Here is a 15,433-nt window from a genome sequence, read left to right as displayed (position 1 = left end):
TTTCATGAACCTATAATACAAGGAATAGTGATTTTATGATCTCATGAATATCAGAATATGTAATTAAAGTTGAAATAATGTGATAATATTTTATACTATTTTTTTACTCGTATTTTGATAATAGACGAATAATAAATGTTTATTTATAAGTTGAATGCTAACTTAAAAATATTTTTAATAAAATATATATTAACTAATAAGACGTACCTACCTACATAAATTAATAGCTGCAGGTGATTTAAAATGTGGTAGACATAGACATAGCATCAGTCCTATACATATTGTTATAGTACAGCAGCTGCATTAGGTATTCTTAAGATTTATTTTGACAAAAAATGTTAACAATTTATAGGTCAAGCGTCAGGCGTTATCATATCGTTCGTATCATATTATATCAACAATTTAAAAAAAATATCGTTATTCAAATACTTTATTTATTGGATGCTGTTAAATGTTAATGAATTAGTTGTACGTTAAAAATAATGTTTGTAATCTGTATTTATTTTGAAATATTATTTTACGTCTATACAGATTGTTAATTTTTATTCTGTGATTTACGAATATACGATATAATATAATTTAAAATGTTCTTATAAGTTTAAACAGCATTGTGCACACACATTACACACACACCGTAATTGAGTATTATATATTATATTGCATGCCACTGAATGGGTTCAGCCCGTTTAAATGTAATCGGATTTTAGGGAGAAAATTACAAGACAAAAAGCTTTTCACTAACAATACAAAATTCGTCTTTTCTAATTTTAAAGGCACTGGCACTTTCTCCGACCCTGACACGGCGAGGACGAGGTGGCCCGAATATTACGGCATAGAAGTCCGAAGGGCTGCAGGCAAGCACAACAGATGGGTATTCACCCGAAAAACCAACTCGCGGCGACATCTGTGGGCCAACCAAAGCGGTCGGACGCCTCCGCGTCGTTCGCTAAGACTTCCGCGCCGTACAGCGCCTGTCCGCTTCGCATCGATCGACCACCGCCACTGCCGCCACTGCCACCCACCACCGCTACCCATCGCCGGCGCAAGGTTATAAGCGACGAAGCGGGTGGCGGGCACGTATAGCAAAGGACGGGCTGCGATTGGTCGATGGCCGTCCTTGACAGTGTGCACCGCTGCCGAAGCAGTGGTTGTACGCCCGTATATATTTATAGGGTCGCGCCCGGCCACCGGCGCGCGGCAGCCGCACGCGCCCGTTCGTTGATTCCCCGTGACCCTGCCGGGACGTCCGGTCCGTCGACGCGCGAGTTTCACCATCATCACCGGTCGCTCACGGACGTCGCATCACCCGCGACGTTACCGCCACTGCAGCTCTGACTGCTCTGAGCGACTCGATCTCGAGGCCCACGGGGTGAGTACCTATAAATAATATTATCCTGCGCACGTTATATTTTAAGACGATTACGTTATCATCATAATATTATTATAATAATATTATTGTCATATTATTATTATGATGGTGGCGAGTGTCGCCGGCGATAACGATGTACAGTAGGCGCGAGATTATCGTGACGAACACGTAAGGGCGGCCGCCCGGCTTCGGGTATCAGAGCTTTCATCAGCCGCATTGATAATATTCACTATATGACGGCCCCGCGAGATCGTACGCGCGTACCGGCTCGTGCGTCATCACATCGGCAGTATCGCGAGTTGCATAGCCGTCGTCGTAGTTGCTATTGACTGCGTCGAAAGCCGATAACAATTACAACCGTAGAATATTATTATGGTATTATTTCATATTTGTCTTTCCGATCGATGTCGCGGCGGCCGTCACACCGACGACGGCTTCTTCACTCGCTTCGCCGGCCGAGTGTTTGCATACGAGCCACGCGTTCCGGCGATATTCTTAATCCGCCAATGCCGACGCCTACTCAACGACTACAGTGCGCGCCTACACACTCGTCCTCGTAACTAAAATATCGTTTTCAATAATAATAATAACATTATCATATCATTACCGGCACTGATGGTCGCAGATAATATTATAAGTTTATCGGCTATCGTTGTAGCGTCGAACGTTTTCTGAAGTAATACACAATATTGAGTAGAGTAATATGACTTGTTCATTGAAGTATTAATGTATCATTATTAGTTATTACCTATATACAATATAATAATATAATAATATAGATTTATCGTTTTCCGTCATAGCAATATAATGTATTCAAAGGTGGGCGCAGGATATTGAAAACTGTTGATGTGCGAGTTAATTAAAAAGTTAAGTCGATTTTAATAACGTTAAGCTATAATTGTCAATTATTAGTTTACCAACATCTACACTGAATTCAAAACATTTAAAGTTATAGCATATAGAAATATATTGACTAAACATAATTATTTTATATTTTATTCTATTTTTTATTTACTGTATTTGGGTAGTTGGGTCACACGTATATGTATAGTGATTGTACTGGTAATTTAAGTTTATTTTAATTAATATAAATAAGTATTTTATTAAATGTACATTATATACTATCCCTTCTTATTACAATATAATATTAACTGAAGTAGTTTCAAAGAATATTTATTTTGTTATTAATACTTATTTTAATTTATTGTACACAGTGCGATTAAATAAAAAAAAATTAATCAATTACATTAATTACAGATATATATTTAAACATGATTTTAACTAAGTATTTTATTTTTTAAATAAACTGGAAAACATTCAGCTGTTACAATAGATTATTTTATTAGTTGAGTTATTAATTGCATTGGAGAATTAACAAAAAAAAAGTTTAAAAGTTTTAAAAAATATTAAATTTTTAACTAATTATTTCCAAAATACCTCTCAAATATACATGACATTAATACCATAATATATAGCTGCGCACCTTATTTTATAAAATAATAGTGACTTAAATATAATAAGTCATGTGTTAGGCGTATGATCGCTACGGTATCACGAAAAAGTTTAATTATTTTTGACCTCAAGTAATTAACTTATTGAAATCTCTTACCTCAATAGTGTCTCAGATCAATGAATTGATTAGAGATATATATATTTAGGTAACTGAATAAAAAAGTAATCTTCCGTACAAACTGTATAAAAATATATTTATTGGAACTTATTCAATGGCACCAATTATCTTCTTGAAGACTAAATAAAAATAATAATTAGATTTAGGTCCATATTTCGTAGTTTGGAGTTTAGATACGTGAATTATATTTTAGGTTTATTTAAACTAATTATAATTAAATAGTTTTATAATAGATCCGCGTATTTTTTATAGACTCATATACTATTCATAATGTTTTAAAATTAACCAATAAGAAGCAAAGATGAATTATAATTTAAAAATATTATAAAAATGATATATTATATTAATGAGATTTTTCTAATAATATATTTTCTTGGTTGATTGTAAATTAAACAATGAATTAAAATACTTGTAAATAATTAATTAAGTAAGTTTAATATATTAATACAATTTTAAATAGATGTATATTGTATTATTAATCTTTGATCTAGTATACTTTATAAGTATTTTTATGTGATAAATTATAGTTAAAGTCTTCGGATTAGTAAAATTCTGTGTAAAATAGGTTTTTATGCAATATTTTAAAAATATTATATTATTATTTCCTCTTATTTTTAAATTTTGTTTTGTATTTCAAAGTATGAAATTTCTTAAATTTATATGATATTAAAAAAATACTTATTAAAATATATTATGATTTATTATGAAACGCGACTAGATTTATATTTTAAAGGATATTGTATCAGTGTGTACCTAATATTAATATGTCAGGCTATATTTCTATAGTTAAAAATATGTTAACCATTTTAAATCATTTCCCCGCACAATCAGTCTATGTTTTTCTATACATCTGTAAGTATTAAAAAATTATCAAAAAAATATTGCTGATTTATAACTTATGTATTATATGAATAAATTTGACGAAGAATATTTAATTTTAAATGTTACTACAATAATTAAAGTATTTGGTTCTAATTTCTTTCTAATAAGTCAGATTTTCTTCTACATGCACATATAACTTTAAAATATTTTATGTATAGTTTGTTAACTTAAAATTTATTTATTATATTAAACGCTTTAAAATCCATTTAAGTTGAAGGTCAATTGCAGTCAATAGGTTTTTTTTTAAAAAAAATAGTTAAACAAATATTATCTTGGTTTAAGCCAAGCTGTTTAATTTCTTAATTATTTAGGAGTACCTACCATGTTTGGTGAATGAGCTATATAGTATCTTAAATAGTCTAATATTCTTATTGTTAATCAATAATCAATATAAGTATTAAGTATAGTATACGTATTATACATTATTGTTTGTATTTATTACATAAGAAAATCAGTACTTCTATATTTTATCTTTAAATGTACACCTACTTTTAATGAGTTAATTTGTTAACTAAATTAATTTGTATACTAAAAACATTTTCGGTACATATTTTATTGTAAATTATACAGGTTTTTATAAAAACTTCTGTTTTTTTAAAATAGACAATCTTTAACAATTTTTGTTTATTATTTTAAACTTGGTAGTTATAAATAAATAAAAATATCTAGGTACCTGGTCTATTGTATTACTAAAGTTTTTTGATGTTTTAAAAAAATTATAATTATAAAAAATTAATATAATAAATAAAATAAAATTGTTTATTATTATTTAAATTTTAACTACCTTGATTTACTTTACAAATATACTAGATAAAAAGTAATTTTAAATACGTAGGTAAATACTAATTTATTAACTTGACGTTAGTTTTGCAACTAATGTTATATTTTAAATATATATATTTTTATTTTTTTTATTCTTACATACATAAAATATAGTATATAAAATAATAAGTAAGTATAATAAGCATATATCTTATAATAAAGGTAGCATGAGTGACTTGAAAAAGAAGTTACGGCCCAGAGACGATGCTTTAACGTGAATTTTTTTTTCTTAGCTCATTGGAATTTTATTAATACAACTTGGCACCATTTACTTTATAATGTTTTGGGCAAATTATCTAATGTATGGAGAAAAACGAGATTATTTTGAGAATAAATGGAATTTTAAATATAATTTTTGGATTAATGAAAGTTTTATAAAAATTACAATACATTATTTTTTAACTTTAATTACTAAATACTAAAATAAAATATATTCTACTTATTAAAAACAAAATAGGTTTTAATGTTTCATTGTTTTGTAAATATATCCAAATCATGATACATATGATTAAATATTTAATAAATATAAATTGTATATAATATTAACAAAATAAAAATATATTTATTTAAACAATTTTTTTGGACTTACATGATATATATTGTATGCATAGATATCTATATTCATATATATATATTATATGAATGACGATGATTATATTTTCATTGGTTTGTTGTAATGATTATGTTTGTCAAACATTGACCTTCACAATGTGTACCTTTGACATTAAAAAATAACAAATTGATTATTTTTATCTTACATAAAAAGAAATATAAAAAAACTAAATACCCTATAAATATATGATAGAAACATAAACTATAGTGATTTTATATGATTTTTTAAAATTTATGTAATTTAATTTAGATTAAAACTAAAATCACAGTACTTGGTAATCAGTAATCACATTCACTATTCTGAATTCTGAACGAAGCAATTAATGTACCTATTGATGATGTGCGTATGTTGTTTTTTTGTGTCTGATGTGGTGATGTCATCTTAGTGCAATAAGAATGCATAATTTTCAACTTTGAAAATAATTTCTGGCAGTACACTTTATGTTAATGATATTTAATGAAAAACTAGGTTCTTTTAAAAATTATCGAAAAAAACAAACAATAACCAATTATTTTTGATTTATGTATGATAAATTGATTACATTTTTGTTAATGAGTAAAAGAGCAATAGCTTTATATAAAATAATAAATTAAAATTCATTATAAAATTGTCTTTTTGAAATAAAAAAATTGTTGATTATAGGTACATAGAAATAGTTTTTTTTATTATAATTTATGTTTAAATTTTTACAAAACTCGACAAAATCATAAAAATATATAAACTATTTTATACTTTAAAATTCATTACATTTTTAATTATAATTTCTTAGGATTAAAAATATAATAGGTAGCTACAAGATTTCTTATAAATATGTTTTTCCTGGAATTAAAAACAAGAAGTTAAGTTTAAAGCTACATAAATGTACCTACATAAATATTAAATGAGTGATTGAAGTTCAAATGTTGACAACATTTTAAATTTTAAACGAAAATAACGATTTTAGTTTCTTTGTTGTAATGAGAAAAAAAATACTAATCGTTGAGGTATGAAATTTTTCATTAATGTAATAATATGTAGTTATTATTTACTAATTTACTCTGTACAAGTATTTAGATTACAATTTTAAGTTATTTATATCATAAACCTAGTCACGCTACGGCTCGTTAGTATTGACTTAAGAGTTAACAATAGCAAACAGCTTATCATATTATATTATACAATAATACCATAAGTAATTATTATTATAAAATATAATACATGTGATTTATTTTTGACAACAATTAGTTCAACCTACCGCATTACTAATGGTAATATAAAATTATGTAATAAAATATCGTTTATAGTTACTTAAAAATGTAAGCTGACAGATCGTCTACAATTAAATTTGATTTTCGTATACAATAATATGTGAATAACTGTCGTCCTGTCGACCTACTTAATAACGAGATACACTCGACACCTATACTAACTATAGAGTGACTACCCCAGTATTTTTTATAGAATTACGACAGGTATTTGAAAAAAAAATACAGAGGAAACGAACTTTTCATTATAAATTTAATAAATTATTTTATTAACTCGTTAATAATAATATGTTGTATACTTACAATTCATCATATTTTTAAACAACACAATAGCTTGCACTGAAGTGATTACTAATTATGTGTATATATTATATCCAGTAGACTCGATATGTTTATTTATACTAAAAATGGTTTCGTAAATGTAAGCTACTGAACAAAAATATTGATTATATTTTATAAAGTATTTACTGTATATACTGTTTTAAGTATGGAAAAATTGAATTATTTTCTCATTTTTATTAAATACAGATAGTTAGTACTTACTTAAATGTTCTTGAATATCTACAATTATACATTTTAAATACTTATTTATGATTATATTACAAATAAATTGTAACAATATTAATGTATACACTATACATGAATGTAGGTTTATGACCTTTGAACAGCGATAAGTCGACAAAATATTTTGATGATGAATTCCACAGTTCAAAGATGTAAATGTCCTTTAAAAGTATATTATAGTATATACCTACACCTAACCTTTAGGCCTCTATGAAAACATTTCATCAAGTATAACATAAATACGACCGTATTACATATATGTAATAAATAATAAATTTTATTATTAAATAAGATTGGTTAACTGTACAAAGAGAATCAAATAATTTAGTTTGGATATACACCTACAAGTGGGTGTATAAAATATATATAGATAACTATGTATAGATAACTAATTTGGTAAACTTGTAAAAACATTTGTGAACAACTTTTATGGTGTATTTGTAATTATAAGTATACTACCTATAACTATAGTAGGTACCTATATTATATATTATGTTTAGATAAAAATAAATGGGTGACGGCCAACGTTAGTTGTTATCGTTTCAGTAGCTTGTTATAAAAAAAAAATACGCTTATACCCAGTTGGCAGTTTCCATATGGCGATATGGACCATCTAATCGCCATAAAATTTCAAGGACAGAAACGGTTTAGACAAAGAAAACTATTGATATCGGCCCTCTATAATAGTATGTATGGACTAAGTGGAAGTTGATAATGCACGATTAACGGCAAACTGCATGATTACATAATAATTTATAAATTTATTATAAACTACCGTTGTCAATATTTTTCGGCTCGTCAAACTATCAGGCTATTCAAATACCGATAATCCTGTATTATTACACCAAAAATTCGGATTTAAAAATAAAAATACGTATATAATTTGTTTAGGATCTCTCGGGTATAGAACAATGGCGTGTATTTTCAAATAAATATATATTGTAATATCTATATAGTATGAGCAGTTATTATTAATCGGAAATTGCACCGGCTGAATGATGATTATATACCAATTATTCGTTTAAAATAGTATCAGATGCGCAAATTTAGTCTTTTAGACATCAATCATTATTTTCGGCTGAACAATGGTTCAAAGGTTCAACGGTTAAAATGATTATTTAAATATTGACGTTTTACACGAGCTTTTATCATCAAACTGTGAAGAGGAACTATGTGTCTATGTACGTTTCAACACAGTATATTATTATATTATATTTTGTATACTTTAAAAGTAATACGATGTCTTTATATACTATAGATTTTAAAGAAGTAATTTACCTGCACTCAACTTTATTAAGGTTGAGTGCATTTAAAATATTCAAGCCCCATGGAAAATATTAATTTTAGTTTTCATTGAAAAACAAACATGCCATTTGTCTTCTTGTATTCGAGTACAACAATGCTGAATACTTGAGAGATAGAATTTACAAATGTATTTTTCTTTCCATACTGTTTCTTAAAGTTGAACTGTTTAAATTCCAATGTATTTAAATATTCTTGAATTGAAAACCATTAATCTAAAAAAAGATTGTAAGCGTTTTTTTGTTAAACAAATACCATTTTTGTTCGTAATCTATTATCTATTTTAGTAAAATTAGATTACACAAAAATGATCGAGAATTTTTAATACCACAAAGGAATAAAAATTCAAAATTTGAGTTAAAAATTAAACTTATTTGATGATCAATACTAAGGTTTTGACGTAGAACTTCGTCTTATTTTGATGTCTTATATAGTTATAGATATATATTTAAAAAATTGCAACGAATTTCTGTGACGTTGGTTGTTAGGTAAAATTACAAAAATGACCGGCTTCAATTGTCAGGGAAGTCCACTTCATCACCATTGAACTTATGGGAACAATTTGCAGTGTTAATTCGACAAAGAGTTAAATAAAATTTAGAAGAAAAAGCTTAATTTTCAAACAATATTGTCCATAAAAATATTGAAAAATATGCCGAAGCTGACTAACGCGGAACGGGCAAAAAACTTTCGAAAACAGCAAAAGGAAAAATCTAAGGCAGCGGGACAACAGAAAACCCCAGCTCGTACCAGTACAGAACGAGCTCGGGAACACAGAGTCCGAGGGAAGGAGAAACAACCTAATAAAATTTTGATGACGAAACCTCAAAGTGCGCCTGTATCATTGGAAATCAACTGCAATGTGGAGGTAATATTAAATAAACTTTTTCATTCATGAAGTTTCTATTATCTTTCGAAAGATACAAACGATAAGACGTAGTTCAACGTTGAAATCAGTTTTCGTCTCTCAAACTGTCAAACATATTATATTTTTACTCCCACTATATATTATTTATATTATATGTTTTGCTCGTTATTTAATATTCAAATCAGTTTATATTTTAGATATTAAACCTATTTAAAATTTTAAAAGATATGTGACACACGAAACTCAAAAATATAATTAAGCCTTTAAAATTAATTTCTTACTAGGACTTAAAAATTTTGAATTTATATATGACTAATACTAGAACAGTATACCATAATAGCCAATATAATAATTGTTTTATCAATCTTTAACTATGATTTATACACTTATTTATTTACATTAATGTCATTTCACCGTAAATACCAGTAAGTACTCCCATATCCAAAACTAAAAGAGTTCACATTCGTGATATTGATGTATTTATAAGTATTATGTTATTTATATGTTACATTTTAGAAATGTGAAACAGTTAAACAACTCAAATTTGATTAATCCAAAAATTGCAAATTATATTTTTAATATATAGTCAATAGTTTATTTTTCTTGTATTAGGTACTTGCCTAAATTATAATCAATTTTATCAAATTACTTATGCTCAATACTTTTTGTTTGATAACAAAATAAAATAAACAATGAAAAGCGACTTTGTTGTAATGATTACAATGTAACGCTGGTTCAGCACTTGACCTTTATTATTTTATGAATTCTGCAGCATATAATTGTTTTAGTCTATAATTCTGTATAGTAAGTAGGTACATAGATTATTTAATGTTTATTTTCTTTAGTTGATTAAGTATAGAGTAAACAAATGCATTTATTATTTATTATATCAAATGAAATTCATTGAGATATAAATAATTAAGTTCATAACATTTTAGAGTATAAATTTGTGTACACTTTTATAATATTTAATATTTATCTGTGATATATTTAAATGTATATACCTTTTTTCGGTATCGTTTCACAATAATAACATGGTAATTATTTATTTATAAATGAGGAGAAATTGTTTGCTGTAACCTTAAAATATTTCGTATAATTTAAATTTTTGAGTTTTTATTGTTCTAATAGAATAAATATAACACTGAGTAAAAAGTTGAGTAATCTGAAATTATTATACAATAATTGTAGGTATATCATACGCAAGTTATGTTTTATAACTCATAATAATATGGCTAATGTCTATAAATAAATTATTATTTTGAAAAAATTACATTTTTCGTATTAAGTTAATTTCTAATTCACTTATTGTACAGCGTGTAATACAGATTTTAAATAGGTACAAAACTTTGTTTCAGTACAAAAAAAGTTGATAAAATCTGATCAAAATAGATTTCATTAAACCACTTATGTCATAATTTAATTTTTTACAAAACACTATTCTATTGAAAAAATAATAAATGTCTGTATTTGATTTAGACATTCGATGTATAACTTAAATCAACTTATAAATGAACATGTCATGAACACAAATAACCTATTACGAAACTCGATATTATAATTTATAAAACATATAGATAATATAACCATTTATAATATAACAATATATAATATCTGCTGTATCCATTATTTAACCAAACCTTATTCAACTTTATCAAAGGGGCGTGAAATTGTCAACTTAGAATTGCAATTCTATCTTATAATTTATATTACACATTTTAAACCTTACCTAATCTAAAAATGTAATGAAACAAAATTATTACTAATAAACTGTACCACGTCAATAATTTATGTATATAGTAAACAATAATAATAGATTTTAACTGTATGAAATGTAATATTTTGGAACTTATAATAACTGAATTTAATATTTAGGTTTTAAAATTTATTTTTCACAAGTAATAGTTGTCAAAAGTAGCTTACCTAATCAATGAATACGTATTATTATATAGTGCAAATGTTTTTGTTACCTATATTTATACGTAATAGTAAATGGTTTTATTAAAATTTAATATTTATTATGATGTACTTTGTAAATATTTTATTATTTTAAAAACAAATTAATATTATTGGTATCTTCAAATTATATTATAAATTATAATATGGAGAGTGTAAATATTTTATTCTCTGGGTTCATATAAAATCGATTGATGTATCAATAATCAATAATGCATACAAATAAATAATAGTTTTCTAATTGTAAGAATTATAAATTCTAATTTTTATATTTTACTATTTTAGTAATACAGATTTTTATAATACTATAATAATTTAGTATAATCTTTATTAATTAATATAATTTTAATTTTATGATAATTTAAAAAATTCAAATTAGTGTAAAAACCCTTCAGTGATTTATTATTTTGAACTTAGAAAATATGTTTTATTTGCGTCATTGCTGATTGTGACATATATTAATTATTATAACAATGCTACGATTTGAATAGACAAAAAAGCCTGGGGAGAGGGGGAATTCAAAAGAATGCCAACACATCAGGTGATTCTTTTTGGTGCTCATACCCGTAAGATCATTATTTCCCCACATCGAACTAAATAAATATTTATGCACCCGATTTGTATTTTTTTTTTTTTTTTTCTAAGAGTACGCGGGAATAAAAATTGTGTACAAAAAAATTTAATTGGTCAGATTTTGATGACACGACTTTTGAACGTTGCAGGTGTCAGGACGACGTCGTTATACAATACCCAAATTTAAAACTCATTTTTCTCTCTAAAAGATTATGCATTTTTAAGGAGGGTGTGTATCTGGCATGTAAATGGATACAAATCAGGTACAACAAATATGAAATTAGTTCGTTATGGATATGATGACTTACGAATTCCAAGGCGACGCACTTCGTCGGGCTATATAATAGCACTCACACATACCTATTATTAATAGTACAGTTTTTTTCTAAAACATACTTTTCAACTTCGTTGAATGAAATTTCAAATTATGTTTGTTTTATTTTAATGTTCCCGAATAGTTTCGGTTTTTGGGATTATTTCAATAATACGCGTTTGTCAGTGAGCCGGCAATACTATATATATATATATATGAATGCACAAAAACAAAACCATATTCTATTATAACCCATCATAACTCATAATATATGTGAATACCTAACATAAATAATAGTTATTATAACTTACGTCGATGGGGGGGCGGGTCGATGTTTTCGTTTCGTTTTCGCAGACAATGTCCTCTTCCGAATCAGCAGAACCAGCCGGTTGGCTGAGACTTGGTGACCTGGCGATCGGCGACGGAGGCGTGTGCGTCACGTCGCTGATCAAGGACAAGATACGCGAGTACATGCTAAACGAAGAACAGCAACAGACGACCGCGACGTCCACCACAGCGGCGGTGGCCTCGGTGGCCAATACGGTGCAGGCGTCCAAGAGCAATGACGTCACGTGCGTCCGACGGATCGGCAACTCGCTGGACCTGTTGTTGCGCGAGAGCCGAAACGCCGGCCACGCCGTGGCCGCGGCCACCACCAAGAATAAGTCGTCTTCGCCGACCTCCATCGCCACCGCGGCCGCGGCCATAGACATGGCTTCTGCCGCCTGCGCGGTCATCACCGGCCCGGTCGACCATATAGCGACCACCGCGGTCATCACCGCACCCGCCGACAGCTCGCGCCCGACCATCGACCGACCGCTGCCACCGCTGCCACCACTGTTCACCAAACGGTAAGCCGATTGACTTTTGATACGTCTGTAGATACTTAATAAGACTATAATATTACTGTACCATTTTTAATATCATAAACTCGGATTTACAATAATACGAGTACATATACAGGTGAATGCTATTTCATTCGCATTTATTATATATTATTACCGTGTCATAATATTAATTACGAGTTGCGCGAGTGTTTCACACGGGCCGAGAAGCTGTTCTAGCCATCTAGCTGATAAAATGGGAATCTATTTAAAATATAAGACAACAAGTAAAAATGTCTAGTCATTACGAGCATAATATAGGTAGGAGTAGGTATAATTGTAGATTATCATTTATCAGAGTTATCATTCATCTGTCATTAGGTATTATAATTTAGATTAAATAATTTAGTTATAGGTTAGAATATTAGATCTTATGATTTTATGTTCTCTTTTGATTTGGAAAGACTTATGACAAATCTCCAAAGTATAGAAGAATTAAATGATAGACTGTGTTTCAATAATATTGATGATGTTTAGCGATCTTATGAATATGATTAGATAGTAAATACCAATATCAATATTACCAAATCCCATGTATGCGGATTGCGGGTAGGTACGTTAGGCTAGGTGAATATTTCATTGATTTCAATGGCATTTCCCGAGAGAACATTGAATTTTTAGTTCTTAGGCATACCTATACATACTTATCAAAATATCATATGATGATTATCAATATTATTTTCAGTGGCACTAGACTGATATAACGCATTGTACATTTAGAATATGATAGTATATATTATTTTAGTTATCATACCATTCATACCCTATAAATGCGTTACTTGTAAAATATCAGTTGTGTCATGTTGTGTAATTCAAATTATAGATTTGAGCAAAACATAAGTTAACATTTTTTTTTCTTAAGCGTTATTTTCTTAAAAATTATTGTTATTTAATAAGTAACAATATTCTAGTAATCTAGTATACAGAACTATAAACATAAACATATTGATGTTTATTAAAAATAAAAAATAAATAAAATAAAGAAGTAAACAAAAATAATAAATATACAAATTATTATTTGTAAAAAGGTAATTAAACATTAGTAATATTATTTTTAACTTGCGTTTTATTACTGCCGTTTTTTACATAATATATTAGTTGAATTATTAGCCTTTTTACTAGTGTATTTTATACACTTGTAAATTGTAATACATTCGTATACATTCATAGAATAGGAAATACAACGATAACAATAAAATGTAAACACAGTATTTCGTGTCCTTCAGACCGAAATCTATATAAAGGTTTGTTTTGAGGTTTGTGACTATATTATAGACTTATGTTTTCGAATATTGTACTCTATACAGACTATACAGTATGTTCTTAATTTGTATATACACTCAAGGGTAAATTAAATTTTATGACTAATTCATTGGCTATGATTCAATTATTTAGACTCTTAGTATCATAATTACAACTCATTGCTTACCTATGTGAGAATATAGAATACGTTATTTTTATATTTACACATTGAGATTTAACGTAATTCAAATTAAAGTTATCAAATAACAAAAAAGATATCGTGAAATAAAATGTCCAATCAAAATAATTAAGTTGAAGGATTAATAGAAAAAAAAATACTTTATATTGTTAAATAATAAACTTTCTCAAAAATAATTGACTAATATCGAAATAATTTTAATTTAATATGTTACACGATTAAAATAACAATTTGGTGTACATAAAACGTATACTTTGACTAGGTACTAGACTCTTGTTAAATGTATTTTTCTATTTCAGTGCTTTTTAGGAATGCTATAATGGTGTTAATAGGTTATTATATATATAATCATTCCTGATACAACAATCAATTATTTTAACGATGTACATTAATTATCTACAATATAATATCTACATCCGTCAACTGAAAATTAATTATAATAATAAATGGTAAAAATTAAAAAATGTATATTCTATTCCCCAATCTTAATAATACAACAAATATTTATTATTACAAATTACAATAATAGTTTAAATGATTTGGGTTTTTTGTTATCTTTTTGTATTGATTAATAAGTAATAATTAAACTTAAAACTAAAACTGATTTGTGAAACAAAAATATTTTAATTATTAAATTAATTTTGATACTACAAATATCTAAACATGTATATTGACGTAAATACTAACAATATATTATAAGTTATTACTATGAACATTTAAGTTATGACTATGGATAGAATTAAAATGAAATTGGTTTTTTTAATAACAATTTTAAACGAGTATTTTATTTTTTAACGGTTTGATGCACATATTTTAAAAGTTATTTAACTTACTCATATACGCGTACTGGCGTATTGCTGCATAGGGAAATTCATAAAATGTTCTAATACGGTAAACTCTATAATCATCTGTGGATAGTAGATGACTAGACAAAATTAAATGTTGACGTTAGGAATGTAACATACTAACACG

The 15,433-nt window shown here is 27.3% G+C and overlaps 1 protein-coding gene across 3 annotated transcripts in view; it reads left to right on the top strand.

Moving 5' to 3' along the window:
* Positions 1-1,185: 1,185 nt before the first annotated feature.
* Positions 1,186-15,433, top strand: part of LOC132919451 (probable serine/threonine-protein kinase kinX) — a 30,796-nt gene continuing 16,548 nt past the window's right edge. Inside the window, exons 1-3 of one of the 3 annotated variants that reach the window (XM_060981079.1) lie at positions 1,186-1,369; positions 8,915-9,294; positions 12,491-12,987. In XM_060981079.1, the coding sequence (XP_060837062.1) occupies positions 9,079-9,294; positions 12,491-12,987 (713 nt within the window). In that variant the 5' untranslated portion in view covers positions 1,186-1,369; positions 8,915-9,078. The remainder of the gene's footprint in view (positions 1,370-8,914; positions 9,295-12,490; positions 12,988-15,433) is intronic. The other 2 variants (XM_060981078.1, XM_060981080.1) reach the window with 2 other exon arrangements.

This window comes from Rhopalosiphum padi, chromosome 2, assembly GCF_020882245.1.
Source record: "Rhopalosiphum padi isolate XX-2018 chromosome 2, ASM2088224v1, whole genome shotgun sequence".
In the NCBI taxonomy this organism is placed as follows: Eukaryota; Metazoa; Arthropoda; class Insecta; order Hemiptera; family Aphididae; genus Rhopalosiphum; species Rhopalosiphum padi.
Note: the sequence above shows the minus strand (reverse complement) of the source record. Positions and strands in the feature narration are given on the sequence as shown.